The sequence below is a fragment of the Misgurnus anguillicaudatus genome, chromosome 12 (genome assembly GCF_027580225.2).
Source record: "Misgurnus anguillicaudatus chromosome 12, ASM2758022v2, whole genome shotgun sequence".
Classification (NCBI taxonomy): Eukaryota; Metazoa; Chordata; class Actinopteri; order Cypriniformes; family Cobitidae; genus Misgurnus; species Misgurnus anguillicaudatus.
In genome coordinates this window covers 4,086,247-4,112,500 of record NC_073348.2, presented here as the reverse complement: position 1 = coordinate 4,112,500, position 26,254 = coordinate 4,086,247, and the positions used below count along the sequence as shown (strand labels likewise).

At 39.3% G+C, this 26,254-nt stretch overlaps 1 protein-coding gene across 3 annotated transcripts in view; it reads left to right on the top strand.

Moving 5' to 3' along the window:
- LOC129446011 (uncharacterized) overlaps positions 1–11,010 on the top strand; it is a 47,621-nt gene extending 36,611 nt beyond the window's left edge. For all 3 annotated transcript variants that reach the window (XM_073873788.1, XM_073873787.1, XM_073873786.1), the window contains exon 8: positions 10,356–11,010. In XM_073873788.1, coding sequence (XP_073729889.1) covers positions 10,356–10,423 — 68 coding nt within the window. In that variant the 3' untranslated portion in view covers positions 10,424–11,010. The remainder of the gene's footprint in view (positions 1–10,355) is intronic.
- Positions 11,011–26,254: the final 15,244 nt, after the last annotated feature.

Here is a 26,254-nt window from a genome sequence, read left to right as displayed (position 1 = left end):
AAAGAAAGCCTGAAATGTCTACTTTTAAACAAGCTAATTATTATCAAAAACAAATATTTCCTGTTTATATAATCTGCATTGAAGTAAAGAGAGTACCGTTTTTCCTGGCTGAGCTCATTATCTCTAATGCGGTCACGCCCACACGCTGTTGACATGGTAATGAAGAGACGAGCTGTTCAAACCAGCAAAGCGTAATGTTTGATAAGATTTAAAGACTTTAGCGCATGTTTGGATTATAAACTTTATACACACACGTGAGGAATATCTTCATTTATGTCTGGACATTGAGGAAGAGAAGCGTTTATCTTTAACGTTACCTAAGAAGAAGGACAATGGAAGGCGCAATGGAGGCGGATATATTCCTGAAGAAACTGTAAGTCATTTGTCTTCATTTATATTTGCTATCATGTAATATGTTATGGCTTGTGCAGTTCAGCCTACATAAGCAACCTCAACAGACTGCACGCCTCGGATTGAAAAACGTTCGCATTGTTTACAAACGAGTAACTTACGCGTGATCACGTAATGGCGGATTTCATTGTTTGCTGTACAGTGTTAGACACAGTTATTCACTTTCGTATCCTTCATGGCAACTTTGAGTAATGTTGCACTGCTGTGTCTTTTAAGTGTGTGCTGTAAGATTCCATGTTTACATGCTTATTTACAAACGAGTACGCGTGATCACGTAATCGCGGATTTCATTGTTACATGCTGTACAGTAGACACTTTCGTATCCTTCATGGCAACTTTGAGTAATGCTTCACTGGGGGGGTCTGCTGTAATATGATATTGTTTACATGCAACGCATTCCATACATTGCGTTTTACACGCGACACCGTTTTATTATGAGCTCCGCATTGTTTACACGGAGACTCGCCTTTTTTCAATTATAAATTTACCTTGGCCAGTCTACCTAGGTGTGTGAAAGACACCAATCACGTGACCAAATGGTGGCGCAGCGGTAGTGCGTTAGGCCGCCATGTGGTAGACCCGGGTTCGAAACCCGCCTAGGGCATGTTTTTTTTATACAGTATATTAAGTTTAGGCGACCACCGTTACAAGTGCTACAGTATCATTTACCCATCAGTTATGTATGTAAGGGTATTTCTGTGGACAATTTATGCTAACAGCTGTTCATAACTCTCTTACAGGTCTGCATCCCTCTCATCAGTAAACTATGAAGTGGAAAAACATATTCACACTCTTTGGACATAAAGTTGTATGGTAACATGAGCCACATGAAGTTTACAGCTCTGCTGTTTATCAGTTTCTTATACAAGTTAAAGGTATTGCGGAGGATTTTTTTTCCCGGGTGGATCATCAAGACTATTGGTCTTCCTAGTTGTCGATCAGGAGTGTTGCGCAATTGCATTTTTTAAAAAAGTGGAGAAGGCGGTTCTTTTCTAAAATTCGAGAAAATCCTCCGCTACACCTTTAAGTTTTTGAATAGGGTCCTACTGACCTTCATTTCTATTTTGATTATATTGTTAACTTCTTAATAAACCTCAAACAAACATGTTCATTTGTCCTCACATTCTTTACTGTAGTTCCCTCCTCCCTCATTATGCAGCTCATTATGCAGCTCATTATGCGAGCCTTTGTTTGCTAGCTGTCAATCAATCCTTCTCGCATACGGCCCCTCTAAACAAAAAGTGTCTTACAATTTCTAAATCAATATACTGGTTTATGTGAATGAGTAGGCAGGATGATTTTCACATCATTTTAAAGAAAAAACGCTAGACTACTAGATTCTGTTTAGGAAAGTCTTGTTAAAACATGTTTAGTATGGGTTTTGTGGACTTATATCAGTGACTTAAAATTTTAGCTTTTTAAAAAACCACGCATAAACCTTTTTCTCTCAAAAATACAAACATGTACATACATGTAGCTCATATAATATTTTAGCCCAGTTTGTGCTGAACACAGTGGTATGAGACACTTGCCATTATTATGTTTTAAAGCAACTGAAAAAAGACCAAATGTAAGAGCATGTCAGAACCTCTGACAGTGTCCCAAAATGGTCGGACCCCAGAGGGTTAATATCTGTTTAATTAAGACTACTTTATGTGGTCGCATGTAATTGAAACAGTTTTTGACAATCTATAGATATTACCTAGTGACCAGGTGTAAATGCCCTACACCTGGAATGTTAACAATGTTAAATAATGTGAAATAAATATAGTAAAAATTACATTCTGAATGTAACTTGTGCAATGGCGAGAAAATGGGCATAATGGAAAAAACATATTCGGCCTTCGATTGAGGCTTTAATTTTATCCAGCTTCGGTCAAGAATTTTCCTTTCGGTGCATCCCTACTTTTACGTCACATAAATAAGAAAAGTAATGCAATATTTAACATCTACATACCTATTTGTTTGGTAGTTGCGGCCGTGCACGTGGTGCATGTGGTTTCATCATCTTCTTCTTCTTCTTCTTCTTTCCGTTTAATGGCCGCTCACTCCTTATGAGTATTACTGCCACCTACTGTATACCTTGCGCATATGAGTAATGGATGGCTTCATCTTTTTCTTCTTTTGGTTTAATGGCGGGTTGCGAACCAACAAGGTGCATACCGCCACCTACTGTATGGAGTGTGAATAGAATGATCTACCTCTTCTATATCCTATTATATAACCCACTATTCTTTATAAATCTGAAAATTGCATACATTTGACTTCCTGATTTTGTACCGTTGTTTAAAAAGGTACATATATTGAATTCCTTGGATCCTATTGCTTGTAATTCTTCCTTTAGAATCCTTCTTTCTATTTCTTTACATATCTTCAAAACATGTTACAGTTTCTTCTGTTAAACACACATCACAATGGCCTGTATTGTGTTTCCCTATAATGTGTAATGTATGATTTAGTTATTTTTATTTTCTTTATTTTTTTGATCCTTGTAATAGTGTCGTCCTGTTTGACATGAATCCCAAAACGTTTGCCATTTCTTATTACATGCTTCTAAAATAAAATAAAAATTCTTCTGATCAAATGAGTGTAGTGTTTATTTAGTTCTGCCATATTATTGATTCTTTGGCAATTTTGTCTGCTTCCTCATTACCCTGATTCCCACATGTGCAGGTACCCACATAAATTGAACTATTATATATTCATCTGCTGTAAACTGTATAACCTAATCATGATTTCAATTAAAATGTCAGTTCTATTTGTTTCCTGATGGTAAACTCAAAATGACTGCCACTGAATCAGAACATACAAGTACTTTATTAGGTCTAAATTCATACACCCACTCTAGTACCATTATTATTTCATCCTACCTTACTTTTCTCACATCAATCTTTCCAGTATATGAATTTTTTGATCCATCTGTATAAATTCGAAAAAAATAATAATATGCATTTTTAATATAATCATCTACATATGTAATTAAACTGATCGCGTTATTCATTTCCCTTCTGTTCTCATGTAGTATGTCTATTTCTGGTTTGTCTTCTATCCAGGGTGGAATTGGAAATACTGCCACTATTGGTCCAGACGATATTGATTCTAGACCAAGTTCATTAACCCATTCTTATCTAGCCTTTTCCGGTTCCATTTAGAATTTCCCAACAGTCATTCAGGACTTCCTTAATGGGATGATTATCTTTTTGTCCCTGTAGATTTATCCAGTATGCCATTAAAATTTTCTGCCTTCTTAAATGAAGTGGTATTTCTGATGTTTTATTTGTAATGCCGCAATGGGTGTGGTCATGACTGACTCCTAAAGTGAGTCACAGGGTGCATCCCAATTCAGGGGCTTGATCCATTTAAGACCACGGTCTTTGAAGGCAAGGCTCGATATTTGAAGATGGCAGAAGGCCACAAGGTGAACTGAAATGAGACTTTCTAGTCTAATGTGCATCATTTGCTGTTCCCACCCACTATGCTTGTCAGCACGACACAACAGCTAAGACCTATCAGACTTTTAAAAATAAATATGGTGACAGATTTTTTATTTTTTTATTTAAGAAAATATAACACATTGATGCAGAATAATCTATCCAACAGTATGTAAAATTCACCAACCTTAATACAAAGCAAAAATATAAAAGCAAAATGCAACACACACAATATTGTCGCAATAATATTAATTCACATTACGTAAGGAATAATTGACAACGGGCCACTGAATTATAAGAAAATAATGCACACCAAGGTGGTAATGCGGCACGACGCGAAGCAGGTGTGCATTATTTTCAAATAACTCAAAGGACCGGAGTCAATTATTCCGCTTATACCACGGTGTAATGTTGGTGCTTAAGCAAGCAGGCAGAAACTGAGAATCCAATTGCAGAGTTTATTTAAGTTAAAGTTAAAACAATCAAAACAGGCACAGGCAAACACAGACAGGAACAAGGCATTACACATTCAACGACCGACACCAGACAACTGAGACACTGGGATTATATACACATGGGTAACAAGATAACAAGACACACCTGGGAAACAATCAACACAAAGACCAATGAACAAAAGAACTACAAAGGACTACAGATATGGTAGACATGGACAGGACTTCAAAATAAGAGTCAACACAGGGGAAACACAGAACAGGATCATAACAGAGCCCTCCCCCTACGAGCGGCTTCCAGACGCTCCCATGGGAACAACAAAATTGTCCAGGTGGGTGGATGAATGGAGGTGGAACCGGGGGAGGGACGGAGGGCCAGGTGTTTGTAATGACCAAAGGGCAGGAGACCAAGGCGGTGCAGGCAGAGCAGGAGGCCAAGGCGGTGCAGGCAGAGCAGGAGGCCAAGGCGGTGCAGGCAGAGCAGGAGGCCAAGGCGGTGCAGGCAGAGCAGGAGGCCAAGGCGGTGCAGGCAGAGCAGGAGGCCAAGGCGGTGCAGGCAGAGCAGGAGGCCAAGGCGGTGCAGGCAGAGCAGGAGGCCAAGGCGGTGCAGGCAGTGCAGGAGGCCAAGGCGGTGCAGGCAGTGCAGGAGGCCAAGGCGGTGCAGGCAGTGCAGGAGGCCAAGGCGGTGCAGGCAGTGCAGGAGGCCAGGGCGGAGCCGCGGGCGGAGGCCGGAGCCAAGGAGACGTAGGAAGCCAGGGTGGAGCCGGCAGAGCAGGAAGCCAGGGCGGAGCAGCGGGCGGAGGCTGGGACCAAGGCGGAGCCGCAGGCGGAGACAGGGACCAAGGAGGAGCCGACAGAACTGGCAACCAGGGCGGAGCCGGCAGAGCAGGAACCCAGGGCGGAGCCGGCAGAGCAGGAACCCAGGGCGGAGCCAGAGGCCAGAGAGGGACTGGATACCAGGGTGGTGCTGGTGGTATCAGGAACCTGGGTAGAAGAGAACAACAGAGAGAGGCCCTTTGGGCCAGGTTAGGCAGGGCAGTAGGTTCACATTTAGTCATCTCGGACCAGACAGTGAGGGCAAGGAGCTTGGGGACTCCCATCTTGGGACAGACCGACAGTTCAGCACTGGCCATAGTCTTAGTGACAAAAACGAGTCTCTGGAGCTTCAGGGTGACCACACCAGCTGACCAATGTGGCTCAGATGACTCACTCGGCTCAGATGACTCACTCGGCTCAGATGACTCACTCGGCTCAGATGACTCACTCGGCTCAGATGACTCACTCGGCTCAGATGACTCACTCGGCTCAGATGACTCACTCGGCTCAGATGACTCACTCGGCTCAGATGACTCACTCGGCTCAGATGACTCACTCGGCTCAGATGACTCACTCGGCTCAGATGACTCACTCGGCTCAGATGACTCACTCGGCTCAGGGGAATCAGAAGACTCACTCGGCTCAGGGGAATCAGAAGACTCACTCGGCTCAGGGGAATCAGAAGACTTGGGGAACTCAGAAGATTCAAGGGACTCAGAAGATTCAAAGGACTCGGGGAACTCAGAAGATTCACTCGGCTCTGAGGATTCAGGAGATTCACTCGGCTCGGAGGACTCAGGAGATTCACTCGGCTCGGAGGACTCAGGAGATTCACTCGGCTCGGAGGACTCAGGAGATTCACTCGGCTCGGAGGACTCAGGAGATTCACTCGGCTCGGAGGACTCAGGAGATTCACTCGGCTCGGAGGACTCAGGAGATTCACTCGGCTCGGAGGACTCAGGAGATTCACTCGGCTCGGAGGACTCAGGAGATTCACTCGGCTCGGAGGACTCAGGAGATTCACTCGGCTCAGCACTAGGCATACAAAGGACTGGACTAGACAGGATTAACGTAGTGCATTCAGGCGTCCGTGGCTGCTCTGGCTTCGTATCCCTTGGACTCCGATGCCTACTTCCCCCCCAAAAAAAATATTTAGGAGCGCCGTCCACCTCGACCTTGGTCACGGTGAGAGAGGACCCGCCCAACAGTAGTGCAAGGCTCACATAGTCCGTGAAAGACCCAACTTCGCGGGTATTGGGCATTATATTTCTGATATTGTCCTCCAGCCCCAGGCGGAAAATGTCCTTAAATGCTTTATCCCCGAAATCCACTTGGTTAGCGAGGTCCAAAAACACTTCCACATATTCCTCAACTGGGGAATCCTCCTGGCATAAACAAAAAAGAATGTCTGCTGGATCCATAGTGGTCGGTCGTTCTGTAATGTTGGTGCTTAAGCAAGCAGGCAGAAACTGAGAATCCAATTGCAGAGTTTATTTAAGTTAAAGTTAAAACAATCAAAACAGGCACAGGCAAACACAGACAGGAACAAGGCATTACACATTCAACGACCGACACCAGACAACTGAGACACTGGGATTATATACACATGGGTAACAAGATAACAAGACACACCTGGGAAACAATCAACACAAAGACCAATGAACAAAAGAACTACAAAGGACTACAGATATGGTAGACATGGACAGGACTTCAAAATAAGAGTCAACACAGGGGAAACACAGAACAGGATCATAACACACGGTTACCACAAACATTGCTCTGGTGCCTATTTTTAAGACATTTGAAAAGTTAGGTGTGCGGTTTACAGAAAAATAATCAACACCCATAGAACATTTCTCAGCCAATCAGAATGCAGCATTCAACAGACCCGTGGTATAATAAAACATAATTTATAATAGTAATGTACACTTTTATTTAACCACAGTTTTGAATGTTTATTTCAAAATACCCAGACTTCATGGGTGCACAACACCAGTCTGTCGGGGTTAAACTGTGGATCATTTATCTTTATCTTTTTCTTATATCTCCTTTGGCACAACATACATATTGACTGCTGCTTTAAAATTTATTTTCTTATTTTGACACAAATGTCAAAATTCAAAAAGTCAGTACATAATTTAGCCTACTGTGTACTGCACTGCTATAGAGGACAATAAAGCTTCTTGACTATAGTGACTATTGTTCAGCAGTGAATTTTATTTCTGACGGAATAAAAAGAGAGAAAATGTAAAATCATGCTAAATAATGTTAGCTTCATGTAAAATAATGCTAACAGCATCATTTGAGCTTCATGCTAATTCATGCTAGCTTCATGTTAAATCATAATAACTTCATCTTAAATCAACTTCATGCTTAGTTGTCAAACTCTACTCTCAGACTAGGCTTTCTCAAGCCAACATAAAGTTTGTTCAGACGAACTTTTCTATCTAGTTTATTGGTTGATCATGCATCAGTGTATAGATAGCTTCTCCGGTGTTAAAGGGGCAGTTCGTCTTATAAGAAATGCTTATGTTTGAGTCATAATGTTAATCAAACAACAAAAGACAAAAGGAAAATCACTTTTATAGCTTTAAAAAGATTAATTATATTTAATTTATAGAATGAAAACAGTATTATGTTAATTTGATACTGTTTTTCTACCTAATCAATAATGTTAGATCTTACTTTATTTGTAACTTTGTTCATTTCTATTTTATATGCTTGTAATGTCTTGATTTGTTCTTATTTTATTTTCCCACATCACTTTTTTGCTTATATGAAAATTATTCAACCCATGACTCAAAAACCATAATGTAATTCATTTAACCAGTACTATATTGTAAAATTAAGTCATTTTAAATTAGATGTAGGCCTTCAGGTCCACCCTATTGCAAGGCCAACTTAAAATTGTATGGCCTTGTGACTGATGGTCTGATTATGGCAAAATAAAATTATTGCAGATGTAAAATAGTGAGGGAATTCTACTTGTTACAGCTTTCCACATTTATCAACCCATTTAATTTAGTTTCTGTTACTAGTCAAATGTTTACATTTTAAATCTAAATTGTTCGTCAGAATTAAATAATTGAAATAATGGTCATGTATGTTATGGTGGGAATTTTGTTTCTGCGCACGTGGAGGGATGTTGAGTTCCTTACTTCTTCTTTGTCCTTGGCCTTTCTTTGTCCTTGGCCAATCACATGCCCGAAGAATAAGTAAGTTAAGTTACAGCATGTTCCCTAATGAGCCCATAATATTTATTCTGGGGGGGTTCTCCCACCTCGCGGCCCCATCAGAGGCCACATCGCCCCTCGAGCGCCCTTCTCACCTTTTTCACCCCTGACCCGTTTTCATGCCTGAATCATTGACTAAAAGCGCTGCTGTTTTCTATGGTATGGTGCTTTGGCACTGTTCGGTTGAGCTGGTGTTGCAGGGACTGTTACATGTGTGCAGTCGACATTGTTGAGGGTTTTATGCTGAGTATTTTCTTGTTGTTGACTGGCCTACGCTATGCCCATTTTTGATGCGCCGTTATTCAATATTTTTCCTGTCCTGCAGTAATGTTTTTATCTGATCTTTTGTCCCCACCACTTTTCAATACAAACTGACGCCCCTGCTGTCTAGCATTACCATGTCAGTGTATTGATTCATTGTCCCTTAATAGTTTGCAAGAGACATTTAATAAATGTATAATTAATATTAAATAAAGTAAGCGTATTTAACTAAGACGTAGGCTATTTAATGAACTGAGCGTATTCATCTGTCAATACGAAACGCGACTTGGCCATTCTAATTAATGATCGGAAGAACGCGTATTGACCACAGTTACTGTAAAATATGCACGCATGTCCATTTAAACTCAATTTTGGTCAAATGTGGAATATATCATTACACTGGCAAGAAAATGGTTACATGTAAATATGCCGTACCAAGTATGACAACGCTACATTCAACTGCTTTTGATATACGGTGTTTTGTTCACTTTCTGAAAAGTAACCGTTTTGGACATACGTGAGTTTCATCGGGCATCGACGATATATAACTAGGGATGCACCCAATCCAGATTTTTCGGGTTCGGACAAATACCGAATCCACTGTTGAAGATTCGGCCGAAACTGAATACCAAATCCTACTCGCATCCTAATTCAATTAACACAGTAAAACACATTAATGAAGTAAACAACATCCACAGCAGTGTATTATTAATTTTTAACTGTTAATAAAAAAGGATAGGCAACATTATGCCAGGAAAGGTGGGAAAAACTATTTTGACAATTACCATAAGCCTATGCATAATGTAAGTGATGCGGTGCGACAGGCTCGTTTTTCCAGGTGCGTCTGTGAAATGTGAACCGCCCCTAAGGCTCACAGAATGAAAAGCTTATCTCCACGTCAGCACCCGATGTTTGTAATCAACGGCCACGTGACGTCGACCAGCATAGTGCAAGCCTAGGGTTCCTTTTTTTCGGTGGAAAAAAAATCTAGGATTCGGCCGAACCCGAACCCCGTCAAAAAGTCTACTATTCGGCCGAATCCGAATTCTGGATTTGGTGTATCCCTATATATAATACATATTACTGCCTGTTTTACTGCAAAAAAGGACTTTCTTACTTAGTATTTTTTGTTTTAAGTAAAATATCTACAAATTCTTAAATTAAGATGTATTTTCTTGATAAGCCAATTGACCTAGGAAAATGAGTCTTGTTTTTAGACAAAAAAATTTAACTTTTGAGTAAATTAGTTCTTAAAACAAGAAATCTGCCAATGAAATAAGAAAAAATGTCTCGAAATAAGTTTACTTTTTCATTTTTACTATTTCTTAGCTTGTTTTAAGCACAAATTCACTTAAATTTTATATTTGTTGTTAAAAAGAAGACAAAAATACTAAGTCATTTTTTGCAGTTTTGGAAATTTTTGTCATTTTACTAATTCTCTTTTACTGTATTTGCCATGTTTTAAAGCATTTTCCTGTTGAATTGTTTTCCCAGCTGGGAAATTGACTTTATATTGTCATCATTACTATTTGGTGTTAAGGAGGTACACAGAAACCTTATAAACTTTGGTTGACATGGCAATAACATGCTATAGTGTTCTTTTTGCACTGAATGTTTTGGCCATTTTTCGGGCAGGTGTTGGAAAGTGTTTTGACTGGAAAATGTCTACCCAATCGGCCAACACTGCCTGTGTGCATTTTGCAGTTGGATTTCATAAAGGTTTGAAGTTTAACAAGTGTTTTCTGATACAGGTAGTAGAGATGCAGAGGCTCAAAAGCAACCAGATATGTTCCCAATGCCCACAGCAAGTAAGTGTTAAAGTATTTGGTCAGCGTCTCTTTTATCATAAAAACCTTGGAGGGGTCTGCAGTAGGCATATATTTTGACATAGGTCAGCATGAAGCATATATGTTCACATGACGCGCCAAACACATATTTTGAAATGACGAGCCACACACATGATGGGCTTAAAAAAAATTGTGACGAGCTTTGCATCATGCATGAAAAAGAAGTCACCGACCGCCACTGAGTTACACCACAAACTATACATAAACAATTTCATAATGCTTTTAAATAATATTTTATATGGATAATTTTTAAAAAACTTGAGTGAAACAGGAAGGGTGTGTGTATTTCCTTACTTTTGCCAGATACTCACTTATTCTCATATGCAATTAGAGTTTAGTGTTAAGTTGGGGTCTTTGGAGTATTTCCTGAACATCAGCATCTTATCATAAACCCTTTCAATGACTGTGCAGCAGGCAGGTATTTTGACATGAAGCATGATGCACATAGGTTCACATAACGCAACGGACACATTATTTTTTACATGATGAGTAACACACATATTTTCTACGCCTCAGAGACAGTCAAGCTTTTGATACCCTGGTAGGATTTTCAAGAGATTATGTGTGTCACAGATTAACTGTGACCTATGACTTATATTTTAAAAGGACTGCTGAAATGCATGCACTCACCTGGACAATTTCCATCATTATACACACACAATCTAGATGCCGGCAAAATAACATCAGATATGATAGATTGTTAACTGTGTTTACTTTTGTTAATGTAGAGTCATATGCCTTGTAGCCCTTTGCTTTGTTTCAATGTTTTGTTATAAGTTGCAAACCACAAAGAAAACTCACCAAACTTACAAACAACAGTTTATTTCCCCATGTAACAACTGCACCTATACATTTAGAACGCTGTTGTACTTACATTGTTTGTGACTTTTCAATGGCCAAACCCATGTGCAGCTAAAGCTGCCATTTTTAAAGGCTTACATTTGCCCAGTAGGAAGGGCACTACCATTTTTAGTGACATCACAGGGGGGAATTTGGAAAACTAGGATTTCCCATGGTTTTCTGTTTGCAATGTTGCAATTTACTTTCTGAGCAATAGTTTGGCGCATTTGCTACATGTTAATACTGTTTATTTTGTGTATTTGTGTAGTTATATGCTGTTTTATAAAATACCACATGGTATGTTCCAGAAGTGGGAGGAGCCTAACTCTATAAAAGGCCTCTGGTAGCCATTTTGTGCAGGGTTTTTTTTGTTGCATATGGAAGTACTGTGTTTCTGGGCCTAGATACGGGCATAGTCAAAATACACACGTACTGTATACGTATACATAAATATATATATTTTTATTTTTATTTCTTTATTGGTTTGCTTAGTTTTGTCAGTTTATATTTTTCAATTTGCTTGGGAACCACGATTTTTGCACGAAAATAAACACCTGGATTGGATATACTCTTCTTTTGTCATTGACTTTACACCTTCACCGCCGGTACACTCTAACAAGTGGTGTCAGAAGTGGGATCAGTACCGGTCAAGTGACGTATGGGGAGATTCCCTTCCTCCTAATATGCCTCCCAAACTAAGGAGTCAGCCTGAGGAAGGCACAGCTCAGGATGTGGCCCAGGGTGCCATGGGAGGTGCCCCGGAGGCCAGAGTGCAACCTGCTGAGGTTTCGTCAACTGGAGGGGATGCTGCAATTACGGCTCTTGCACAAATGTTTGAGTCCTTCATGCGGTATCAGCGAGAACGAGACGAACGGCAGGAGCGGGAAACCACTAGACGAGAGCAACACTACAAAGTCCTCAGCCATCAAGTTAATCAGATGCAGCTGGATATGGAGCGTAGCAGAGTTTCAGGTACAGATAGTGATGGAACGTCAACCAGGGTGAAAGCCCAGGAGCTAAGATTGGCTAGGCTCGAGGACACAGATGACATAGAGCACTTTTTGACCACTTTTGAAAGACTGGCTGAAGTTTACCAGTGGCCAAGAGGAGACTGGGCTATACGTCTTATACCCCTGCTTACAGGCAAGGCCAGGAGTGCTTTTGTGGCCATGGACCCTTCTCAGACACAGGATTATGACCAGCTGAAGCAAGCCATACTGAAAAAGTATGAGATCAGTACTGAGACCTATCGCCTGAGGTTTCGTTCCCTAAATACCCCTATGAATGAGTCACCACAAGAACTCTATACTCGCCTAAAGGATTTGTTCTGCAAGTGGGTCCAGTTCAACAAATGCAGCAAGGACAACATTATGGAGGCTATTGTGCTTGAACAGTACCTGCGGGTCTTACATCCAGAGGTGAGAACTTGGGTCAAGGAACGGAATCCAACCACTGCTCTGGAGGCTGCTAACCTGGTGGAAGTCTATATCGCAGCAAGGAGGGGTCCAGGAAACTTTAACTATTCTGGCATCCTGCCGGCCACTAAGGGTAAGTCTGAGGGATTGGGGGGGTTTTCAAACTCTCAAAGCAAATCTAAGATTATAAAATCCACATACGTTAAACCCCCAACACCTGTTCCCCTACCTCAAACAACAGACAAGAATGAAGTTGTGTGTTATAATTGTGGTGAGCTAGGGCATACTAGGCCGCATTGCCCCTTAAAAAAGCCTAAGACAGCTAGTCTCTGTTATGTCCCACAGCTAGTACAGCATACAACCCCTAAGCAGGACTTCGAGCCCATTGTCACTGTCTTGTTGAATGGAAAACCACTTCCAGCCTTGGTTGACACAGGTTGTGCCCACTCATTGGTAGAGGCCAAATATGTACCCAGAGATAGCTGGACACAAGAGGAAACTGTGACTGTTTGTTGTGTTCATGGGGATAGTAATAACTTGCCAACAGCTGAGGTTTACATTGAGGTGCATAATCAGCCTTATCTCATGAAGGTTGGAATAGCTCAGAGTTTGCCATACCCCATTTTGCTAGGCACAGATCTACCAGTATTGGTTGATTTGGTGCAGGAGACTGCATGGTGTAGAGCTGTGACAAGAGCTCAGTCTAAGCAGCAAGTACAAAACCCACCATCCCAAGACACTGATGAGGGACTGAAATCAAAGCCTTTTTATTCTGAGGATATTGTCACAGAGCCAAAATCTACAGAGGAGGATAGGCTAAAGCTACGTAGGGAGTGTGTGGAAAATTTGATGGAGAATGCAGAGCAAGCTGAGGTAGAGGCGGATGAACCTGAATTAAGTGACACAGACATTGTCATCCCAAATAATCTAGCTCAGCTCCAGAATGAAGATCCCACCTTAGCTGACTGTTTTAAGCAGGTAACAGAAAAGGAAGGGGTGAATGCTATGTTGGGTGAGAGATTTGTAGTGAGCAATGGACTTTTGTACAGAGAAAGTAAGGAGGACGGCATGCAGTTGGTAGTACCAAAAACACAGAGAAGGGAGATATTAGATCTAGGACACTCTATCCCTTGGGCAGGTCACTTGGGTTTTATGAAAACCTTAATGCGGATTGCCAAGAGGTTTTATTGGCCCAGAATGTACAGCGAGGTTAAGGAGTACTGTAAGACATGCCCTGAGTGTCAGCTTGCTGTTGGTCGTACCCCTGCTTATGCCCCACTCATACCATTGCCTGTTGTTGACTCTCCATTTGAAAGGATAGGAGTGGATATTGTTGGCCCACTGGAAAGAAGTCAGGCAGGAAACCGATTCATTTTAGTAATTTGTGACTATGCCACACGGTACCCTGAGGCTTATCCACTTAAAGAGGTCACTGCCAAACAGATATCCACAGCCCTTTTGAGATTCTTTTCACAAGTAGGAATACCCCGAGAGGTCCTCACAGACCAAGGCCCTAACTTCATGAGCCATACCCTACACCAGGTATATAAATTGTTAGGGATTAAGAGAGTGCGAACCACCCCCTATCACCCTCAGACTGATGGGTTGGTCGAACGTTTTAATCAAACCCTAAAATCCATGCTCAAAAAGTTTGTCTCTGAAACAGGCAAAGACTGGGACAAATGGCTGCCTTTCCTTCTTTTTGCCTATCGGGAAGTACCTCAGGCCTCAACAGGATTTTCCCCCTTTGAGCTCCTTTATGCCTACCCTGTTAGAGGACCCTTGGATGTACTGAAAGAGAGCTGGGAGGGCACACATAAGTCCAATAAGCAGAACATCCTTACTTATATCCTCAAAATGAGGGAACAGCTCCAAAAGACCACTGCTCAAGCTCAAAAGAACTTGATTCAGTCCCAAGCCCAGCAGAAAGAGTGGTATGACAAGGCAGCTCGAACACGCAGTTTGCAGCCTGGTGACAAAGTCCTCTTGCTGTTGCCAACGTCAGAAAACAAGTTGTTAGCGAAGTGGCAAGGTCCCTATGAAGTTAAGCGGAAAGTGGGTCCTGTGACCTATGAAATTGAAATTCCTTCAAGGAGCCAGCCTCTGCAGGTCTTCCATATCAACATGCTCAAGAAATGGCAGTCCCGTACACCATCAACAGATATGACCGAAGGCACACCAGGCCTAGTGACTGACAATGCTATGTTTGTGAGAGCAGTAGAAGAGGAGGAAGAGGTTGAAGAACAATACATTCCTGGACACCCAGGAAAGAGCAAATTGAATCTTGATCACTTGCCAGAGAAACAGAAACAACAGCTGGTGCAATGCTTACCTGACCAACTTTTCATGGAGTCACCAGGTAGGACAGAACTGATCTATCATTCCATCATCCTAAACGATCCTAAACCCATCCGACAGCCTGTTTATCGTGTGCCTGAAAGACTGCTACCAGTGATGAAAGAGGAGCTAGAGATGATGACGAGATTGGGGGTAATAGAACCGTCCACCAGCGAGTGGAGCAGCCCCATAGTGCTAGTACCCAAGAAGGATGGCACTCTCCGGTTCTGCCTGGACTTCCGTAAATTGAATAGTGTCAGTAAGTTTGACCCTTACCCCATGCCAAGAGTTGATGACCTGGTTGAAAGACTTGGTCAAGCAAAATACCTCAGCACTCTCGATCTCTGCAAGGGGTATTGGCAAGTTCCTTTGAAGCCAGAATGCAAGGAGCTTACAGCATTTAAGACCCCATTTGGACACTTCCAGTTCAGGGTTCTTCCATTTGGACTTCATGGGGCTCCAGCAACATTTCAGAGAATGATGGACCAGATTCTCCAAGGGACGGAAATGTTTGCTGCAGCCTACCTGGACGATATCATCATTTTTAGTCAGAGCTGGGAGGAACACCTAAGACATCTCCAAGAGGTGTTGAGAAGGATAAAGACTGCTGGGTTGACCATTCGCCCAGATAAGTGTGCTCTGGCTAAGGCTGAGACCCAATACCTGGGATATGTACTGGGACATGGGGTAGTCCGACCACAAGTCGGTAAAATTGAAGCCATTAAGAATGCTGAGAGGCCTGTAACCAAAAAGCAGGTTCGGTCCTTCTTAGGACTTGTTGGCTGGTACAGACGGTTTGTACCAAACTTTTCAGCCCGGGCGAATGCCCTGACTAACCTTACCAAAAAGTGCCAACCAACCAAGGTGAATTGGACTATGGAATGTGAAATGGCTTTTCAGGATTTAAAGGACTCGTTATGTAAGGAACCAGTGCTTCAAAGTCCTAACTTTGACCAAATGTTCACTGTGCAGACTGATGCTTCAGAGCATGGCCTGGGAGCTGTATTGTTGCAGGGTGAACAAGGACAATTACGCCCAATTGCCTATATTAGCAGGAAGCTTCTTCCCCGGGAGACAAAGTATTCAACAGTGGAAAAGGAATGCCTTGCAGTTAAATGGGCATTGGACTCTCTGCGTTACTATTTGTTGGGACGTAAGTTTCGGCTGGAGACTGACCATCGTGCACTGGCCTGGTTGGGCAAAATGAGAGACACTAATGCCCGGATAACTAGGTGGTTCCTAGCTATTCAGCCATTTGATTTTGATGTGCTGTACAGGGCTGGAACACAGAACTGCACTGCTGATTTTCTCTCCAGAACACCTCAAGAGGTGTCAGGAGAGGGAGGGAGAAATGTCACAGATTAACTGTGACCTATAACTTATATTTTAAAAGGACTGCTGAAATGCATGCACTCACATGAACAATTTCCATCATTATACACACACAATCTAGATGCCGGCAAAATAACATCAGATATGATAGATTGTTAACTGTGTTTACTTTTGTTAATGTAGAGTCATATGCATTGTAGCCCTTTGCTTTGTTTAAATTCTTTGTTATAAGTTGCAAACCACAAAGAAAACTCACCAACCTTACAAACAACATTTTATTTCCCCATGTAACAACTGCACCTATACATTTAGAACGCTGTTGTACTTACATTGTTTGTGACTTTTCAATGGCCAAACCCATGTGCAGCTAAAGCTGCCATTTTTAAAGGCTTACATTTGCCCAGTAGGAAGGGCACTACCATTTTTAGTGACATCACAGGGGGGAATTTGGAAAACTAGGATTTCCCATGGTTTTCTGTTTGCAATGTTGCAATTTACTTTCTGAGCAATAGTTTGGCGCATTTGCTACATGTTAATACTGTTTATTTTGTGTATTTGTGTAGTTATATGCTGTTTTATAAAATACCACATGGTATGTTCCAGAAGTGGGAGGAGCCTAACTCTATAAAAGGCCTCTGGTAGCCATTTTGTGCAGGGTTTTTTTTGTTGCATATGGAAGTACTGTGTTTCTGGGCCTAGATACGGGCATAGTCAAAATACACACGTACTGTATACGTATACATAAATATATATATTTTTATTTTTATTTCTTTATTGGTTTGCTTAGTTTTGTCAGTTTATATTTTTCAATTTGCTTGGGAACCACGATTTTTGCACGAAAATAAACACCTGGATTGGATATACTCTTCTTTTGTCATTGACTTTACACCTTCACCGCCGGTACACTCTAACAATGTGGGTAATACACTGAACAAAATTATAAAAGCAACAATTTGGCTTTTGTCCTCATTTATCATGAGCTGAACTCAATGATCTAAGACTTTTTCTATGTACACAAAAGGTCTAATTCTCTCAAACATTATTCACAAATCTGTCTAAATCTGTGTTAAGCTGCATTCAGACTAGCAGCGACTTTCTAGCAGGTAACGCCTGTTTCTTTCAATGAGATGACTAGGAGGCATTTCTAAATCTGGTTGTGCATAAACTTTTAGCAACTGGACACCCCACATGCAGTCGCCAATGGTTACTGTGGCTCATGTTGCCGGAAGTCGCCAACCTTCCATTAAAATCTACTATTCTGAATGCAGCTTTAGTGAGCACTTCTCCTTTTTCGAGATAATCCATCCACCCCACAGGCGTGGCATTTTGAAGGGATAGTTCACCCAAAAATGAAAAAATGTCATTAATGACTCACCTTCATCTCTTTCCAAACGTGTAAGACCTGTTCATCCTCAGAACACAGTTTAAGATGTTTTATATTTAGTTCGAGAGTTTTCTGACCCTTCATTGACAATCTTGTAACGGTATACTGTCCATGTCCAGAAAGGTAATAAAAACATAATCAAAGTAGTCCATGTTACATCAGTGGGTCAGTTAGAATGTGTTGAAGCATAGAAAATACATTTTGGTCCAAAAACAACAAAAAATATGACTTTATTCAGCATTGTCTTCTCTTCTGTTGTGAATCGCATGCGCAAGACTAAAGTCACATGACTGCAGTGTGACGCAGATTCAGCTCATGAAAAAGAAAGGCTAAATCACAAAAGTGTTGCATTTATAATTTTATCTTTCAGAATATTCAATGTTTAATTGTTCAAATATATGCATTAAAACAGTTTCAATCGGTTTTAGTCAGTTTAAACAATTCTAAATAAATATGCTTCCTTTATTAAAGCATTCACACACAACAGAAAAAATAGAGCTTTAAGACGTGATAGAGATCTTTCTGTACACATGCACTGATGACAGGCAACTGTGTCGGGTGTATGCAGAAAAGAGCAGCTGTGAGGAAAATGAAAGTTTAAACTTTCAAAACTTTAAAACGATTGCAAATAATAAACTTTTGGCATGAGGATGTGAAGACGCATTGCGCTGATAGGACTGGAGCGCGTCCTCATAGAAAATACACATATCTCTGTAAAGGCAAACAGAAAATGCCCAAAAGCAGTAACCTGGCTCAATTCTAATGCAAATAAATATTACAGTTTAAGTTGTTTAAATTGTGCTTGCTTTAGGTACTTTATCTAATTCAGTACCTACTGTCACAGTATGCAATTTCGGACACAGCCAAAGTGCAAAAAAATCCCAGACAATTGCTAATGTGGAGCCCTGCTTCATTTACTCAACCATAAGCCATGCCTTTCTTCCTTCAGATATGCATTCTCCTCCATCTCCCGGAGTTCCTGATTGGTGTACTTGGGTTCAAACAAATAGAGCTTGGAAAAATATTATCTTTTCTTACATGACATTTGTTTTTTAAAACTTTTTGTTTTAAACTTTTAGTTTGGGAATGGCATTTTGGTTAGCTCAGTCGTCTGCACTTTCACATTCAAAAACTCAGGCACCATTTACTGCCATTGCAAAGCTGAGAACAACCAGGATATTATTTAATTTAAGTCAGATTGTGTTTTGAAAGAAGGAAAGGCATATATACCAGCATAGCTTGGGGGTGAATAAATTATGGAATCATTTTTATTTTTGGGTGAACTATTCCTTTAAGACAGGGGTGTCATACTCAATTCCTGTAGGGCCACACAGTTTCACTCCAATCAGCTCCAACAAACACCTTCTTAAAAGTTTTCAGATGCATTAATCAGAATTTTTTCATTTAACATACCATGATTTGGGACACACTAATCATAATTTCAAATACTACTTAGTATGGATAGTTTGCAGATTCGGACCCTGGGTTAGTATTCCTGTAGACATCGATTAGCTGAATCAGGTGTGTTTGATTAGAGTTGAAGCTAAACTATGCAGAGCATGCTGCCCTTTGCAAAATGATTTTGATACACCAGCTCTAAGCCTGGGATACACTGCACGATTATTGGCTGTCCCAGACGAAAGATTGCCATCATGTTCAAAGATGGCCGTTTTCCCGGTCTTGCTTCCAAAGATAGCTTTTGATAGTTTTCTGACTGTGTCAGAAATTCAGCATGATCAGTGCACAGTGTGTTTGCTGCTACGACCTGCATACTGTTATTTGTTTACCACTAGCGCATGCTGGTCACGTTGCGCTTACGTGTGACACAGCCGCCAAAGCTTCTGTGTCATCATCGTACAGTCTACATGCTTGTCGTACCCAAGTTTAAACAATCCATGTCGCACAGTGTGATAAGGTAATAAACTTATAGGAGTGCAAAAATCCTGCAGTGTATTCCGGGCTTTAAACCTGTAGAAAGTGCTCAATGCAAATGTTGACTTAAATTTGCTATTGAATTTTTTTCAGGCTCTTCAGTAACCATCTCATGGCATATTTTAATATGAAGGGAAAAGGAAACAAAGACAAGATGGCCCTGGAGACCACACAGATTTACAGAGCAATTTAAGGTAAGAACAAACAATGAAAAATGTCAGATGTTTAATCCATATTGGATTTGCTCAGTGTAAAATGAGATTTATTTTAGAGCTGTGCAAAAAAATGTGATTGTTGTGATTCTCATGCGTGTTTCATCAGTAAAGCCGGTTCCCTGATAATAGTAGTAGTTAATCGCTAGCCTGGGTTTCCCCATGCTGCCTTGCGCGCAAATTTATTCACGCTGCAAGTCTAGCATGGCAACTATGGACCTTTTTTGCCCCCAAAATAGGGAACCAATCACAGAAACGGGGAGGGGGCAGCAAGACGATGACGACATCTATGCGACACACCGAAGCAGTTTTGTTTATCCAACACAGCAGCAGACGCGAAGTTACTTTTCAATGCAGCCTTAGATAGTATTCTAAATAGTTTTGAACGCAAGTTTATTTCAAAAAATAGCAACTTTTGCCGTTAAACAATTTCATATTCAAGAAGGATGTTTGATCTACTATGATTCCACGGTCCTACTACAATTCCACAGTCAACTGTTAGTAATATTATAACAAAATGGAAGCATTTAGGAACAACAGCTAAGAAGTGCTATGCCATCTAAAATCACAAAGCAGGGGCATCACATACTAAGCTAAAAGTTGGCAACTTTCTGCAGAGACCATAACTACAAACTTTGTGTGGCCTTCAGGTTAGCTCAAGAACAGCGAGTAGAGAGCTTCATGGAATGGGTTTCATGGCCGGGCAGCTGCATCAAGCCTTAAATCACCAAGGTCAATGCAAAGCTTTGGATGCAGTGGTGTAAAGCACACTGCCAATGGACACGCGTTTCAACCAGAATGAAGGACCAGAACTGCCTGTTTTATAAAAAAGCAATATGTACCACATCGTGGAACTTGACTGTCGATTCCGTCACCGCTCCTTTTTGGGGGAAAACAAACTAGACTTCCCATAGACTTCAATACAAAATAGCGGCAACGTTCGTACATGGCCGGAATCCGTAAATAACTTGCAGTGTGTAAATTTTAGCAGCATCTAGTGGTGAGGTTGCGAATGCAACCAATGCTCAGTCCATTGCTCTTCCCTCGCTTTTGAAACGCATAGAGAAGCTACACTAGCCATCACCGGAAAAACATGTCATTGACGAAGACAAATTAGTAAAAAAAGTTTGTCCGTAATGGCTTCTGTAGAAACACGGTGGCACAAAATGGCGACTTCCACGTAAGGGGACCCTCGGTGTATGTAGATAAAAACATCCTATGCTAAGGTAATAAAAACATAATGGTCCATTATTAAAAGGTCTTTATACACCCCTGATAATATAGTTTTGTATATTATTTAGCATTTCTGTCAAGAGATCCTTTTAAAAATTATACACTGCATCTTTAATCACCCATAGGAAAATGGGTACCGTCAACTGTGTGCTTACCATCATTTATTAAAATAAAGCAATAAGCACCAAGAAGCAGTGGGTTGCCAGTGCATTTTATAACAGCTAAGGGGTGTTGTTAGGCGCTAAAAGCAGAGATAATTACATTTTTGTGAAGAACTTTTGTAAGAGATCAGATTCAGAGCCATGTTTTTTTTAGAAACCTTCGTTTTTATTTTATTTCAGTTAACTATAATGTTTTTTCACGAATAGTTTCAGTTTTCGTAATAGTTTTCGTTTACTATAATAACCCTGCAGTAAACACACGGTTCAGACTGCATTACATAAGTATCACTCCGCCACTGTTGCTGCGTACTGATTTATGAAAATAAACACCACACTCTTTAATCATATTTTTACATATTTTTCTACAATTGCACAATTAATGATGATACCCAGATAAATGTCAATAAATATCGTTGAGTCATCTCGTCAATAAAGAGAAAACGTTCTCTGAGGAGTTTCTACCTTAAAATCATAGGTTTGCTATATTCACTAGATGGCGATCTTACCCAACTTAAACACAGACGCATTCACTCAACACTGAAAACACAACCATGATATTATGCTAAAGACTAAAACTATACTAAAACTAAATAAAAACAAAAAAAGTAATGATTTTTGAAAAGAAATCAACACTATTTATGCACCACTTAAAATAACTAAAAACTAAACTGAAATAAAATAAAACGTTTCAAAACTAAATAAAAAAAAACTAATATTTTTTTGAAAACTATAATAACCCTGGTTTACTGGGGTATTTAATCACAGCTTAGAACCAGAATGAGCCGTTTTATAATATCTCTTTTGAGTTCATCAGAAAAAGAAATTTATACAGGTTTAGAGCAACAGAAGCATGAGAAAATTATTACAAAATTTTCATTTTCAGGTGAATTAACCCTTTAACTACAGAACAGCGGTGTCTCTGCCACAGTTAAATTACAATTTGTTGCTATTGCTTGTTTTTGCTCACTTAAATGTTGTTATATATACATAGCATCATTCAGTTATTATTAATATAATAATTAATGTTTAAAATGTTTTAAATATTTTTTGTTTCAAAGAAATGATTCAATAAAAATATTTTTGATATGAACATTTACTGAATTGCTTTTTAATTCATAATGTCATGTCAAGAATAGCATTTTTACAATATTAATAACTGTAGATATATATCTTAATTAGCTATAGTATATAATATTATTTGTAATAACTGTAATAAGTAAAAAAATAGTAATAATCTATCAATATAGATATTACAGTAAAATACAGTAAAAATATAGACAAGAAATAGATTTACTGCCAGTACTGTAAAAATACAGGGAAATTGTTAAAAGATTATAAAATCATGAGGTGAACATTTACATCTAGAGTACAGTTGGTACAGTACTGCAAATGCTAGGAAGTAAGGGTGTACAAAGAATTTAAACGTTGCATTTTTCTTAAAACATGTACCTGTTCTTGGTGTGTGACTAGAGGCTGCTTTTGCATATTTATATTTTTTGTCTTTCTATTTTTACAGGAGGAGTAATGAAATGGAGTACAGATGCAACAGAGCAGCTGATAAAAAACATGCTTCAGAACATCTTAAACGTGCACCATCTAGAAAGGGAGGGACGGCACACAATTAAATTAAAGTTTGAATATATACTTTTTTATTTTTTTAAAGTATATATATAAATTGTTTATTTATGTTGTTTTTAAAAGTTATAAATGTGTTGTGTTTTTTTTTATATTTAACTTTTATGCATTTGTACACACACACACACACACACACACACACACACACACAACCACATTTAGACAAAACAAAATTTGGAATAAATAAGTTTAATAGACTGCGATGTGTGACTCTTTATTTTGCTAAATAAAGTATAAAATGAGTCTGCATTTGACGTTATAAGACGTTGAAAATATGTCCACAATGACCACATTTCAACTAAATTTGGACCTTAAAAAGACGTCCTATGGACGTCATTAGTGGATGTCCAAAAGACGTCGGAAAACCTTTCATTCTGCACCCTGATGGGGACGTCTTTTCAACGTCCGACAAAGACGTTGAAAAGACGTCTTTTGGACATACTTTTGCTCAGTGGGCATCTGCGCTTTCCGATAGGTTGCACGTAAGGGGAAAAGTATAGCTTTCTTCCCCTTGAGAAGAGTTGCGCACTTTTAAACTTTTAAAAAAATAGCTCTATACAAAAAAAATTTTTCTTCTATTTAAAAGCTATAATTTCATTATTTTAACCCACTCAATGACCCCTCCGCTTTCCAATAGATTGCACGTAAATATCTGTGCATATGTGCCATCAGTACTCTGTCAGAGCGCGTCTTCAGCACCGCAAGGAGCAGCCAGCACTCCAATGTGCAGCTTATTAATACCAGACAAAGTTGGTATTTCTGTCCAGAAACATTTACATTTAAACATGGTCAGTGTAACGTAATTTAAATCCTGCGTCTCGGTCTGATTGTTATTTTCGTTTTCTTGTTCTTGACGTTCGCTGAATTCTGGGTTTATATTTTAAACTGCCGCTTCAGTGCAGTATAGCCACAAATGAGCACAATCTCCCGAGACACTACAACATGCTACTAATAATTCATTAATAAGAGCTGTTTTCTTGTGCAAAATTAAATATTTTAAGTTAAATGTACAGTGTTAGAACATGTAAAAAAGACAAGATTTTAACAATGTCAAGATCAAATGCCTGAGTGACAGAAGTATTGTGTGTATGCGTGCGTGTGTGTTTGTATGTGTTTCCAAAATATTTTTTTTTAAATAAAGAAAAACAAGACAAAGCTGTTCAGTTTGTTTCTGTGTAAGTTTATGAACAAAATGATTGGAACACAATTGTGATTCTGTGATTATAAAGGGCACCAGGTAAAATCTTGCCTAGGGCAGCAAATTGGTCAGGGCCAGGGCCGGCCCTGCTTGATCTTGTGTTATCATATGAAAATTCTCTTTATGACCAACCACTTCCTTTAACTTTTAATTAAAATTAATAAAACTTTATACCATAGTACTCAATATATATGTAAGCAATAAGGTACGAGAGGCTGTGCTGTATCGTGAATAAGTAACGGCTGAAGGGCGTTGTTAGGCACGACGCGAAGCGGAGTGCCTGCAACCCCTTCAGCCGTTACTTATTCACGATACAGCACTTGCCTCGAGTACCTTATTGCTTTTATAAAACGGTTACCACACAATATTAAAGTAAAAAAAATATTAGTGGAACTTTCATGAAGTTAAATTAATAAAAGCATTCCTTCCGCTAGAAAAAATAGTCCCTGACTGCGAAAAACAACATGAAAGTTCAAATAAAAACAACAAACTGTTCTCAGACTTTGTCTCATTGTATGTTTGTGTGTTGCTAAGGGTGTTGCTAAGGGCGCAGTGATATTAAATAGAACCGTTAGGTGAAGCGGTCATAGCCGTGTTTTATTGCGAATAAAGCACACCTATTGACCAATCAGAATCAAGGATTGGAACTAACCGTTTTATATATATATATATATATATATATATATATATATATATATATATATATATATATATATATATATATATATATATATATATATATATATATATATATATATATATATGATAGCTTGGTGTGGCTCTCTTTCAAGATTTTTTCTCCCAAGGACTTTTTCCTCATATAAGGGTTTTTCTCTTAGGAGTTTTTTCAACCCCTTCGGAGTCAGCTGACATTATTTAACTAAGAACTACGTTACACATACGTTATATTATTACTCTGCTGTTTTCTCAGTTTTCTCTTATGTAAAGCTGTTTTGGAACAATTAAACAATTATAAAGAAAACGCTATATAAATAAAACTGAATTATAAAAAGTACAATTTTACAAAAATACTATTTAGTTTTATGTTTGAAAGTTTTTATGAGAAATCGCTAAGCAAACAAAGAATCCTTGGTAGGTGTCTTTCTTGCCATTGAAAAGGCATATGATATGTTGTGAATTCCCAGTATTATTCAGTTAACAGTGGAACTTTTTCAAGCGTTAGCGTTCCTATTCTGTTATATTAGATAATTTACATTTTTTTGTCAGATTTAATCAGTGATAGGTAAATCATTATACACAGATGCTGCTGCATTGTTGAAGAGGTAGAGGAGAGTTGAGTTTGTGCAGAAGCAAGTAGAAAATGCTATCAGAACAATAGAGAATTGGGCAAATTTATGGGGCTTCAGGGTTTCTGTCAAAAATGCTAGTGATTTGCTTTGAAGGAAAAGAATCCTTCATTAAATATTCAAATGTACTCTGGAGCAAACATCACTAGAGTTCTAGGAATGTGGATGGACTAATGAGTCTAGCAGGAAATTGATGGGGAATATGTCATCTGTTATGTTTGACCAAATAAATGATATGTAAATGATATGTCCTTCTTAAAAAAAATTATTTACATTATATTATCATTACACGTTAATATTTAAATTTAATTTAATAACCATACAATGAAACATCATCAAATTTTGCATTCTGCACAGAGCATATGATATCAGAGTACAGCAGGAGCAAGTCGAAATGTTACAAAATGGTCCACTCTTTGTTTGGTGCATTATTGAATGTGCAGAAATAGCAAAAAACAAAATTTTATTAATAAATAAGTTGATTGTAGTGTAAATGTCACTCCAAGCTTAACAACTGGCATCCCTGTGTAAGACTTAAACTGTATTTAAACAAGTTTATGTAAGAAAAAGACACTTACAGTTATCTCAACATATAAGAGCTTTGGTAATTAACAATTTATTTACTCAGACGTTGTTAGGTAATGGCTCAGAATACCACAGATTTATGAAGAATTTTTATTTTAATCCAACAATTAAGATAGCAATTTGATTAACAGAATTTAAGTTACTTTTCTATCATATTGCGCTTCACACACGCCAATCCAGTAGGTGGCGTGAATGTCCCATTTAAGTTTTCCAACCGCGTTTAAGTACTAGA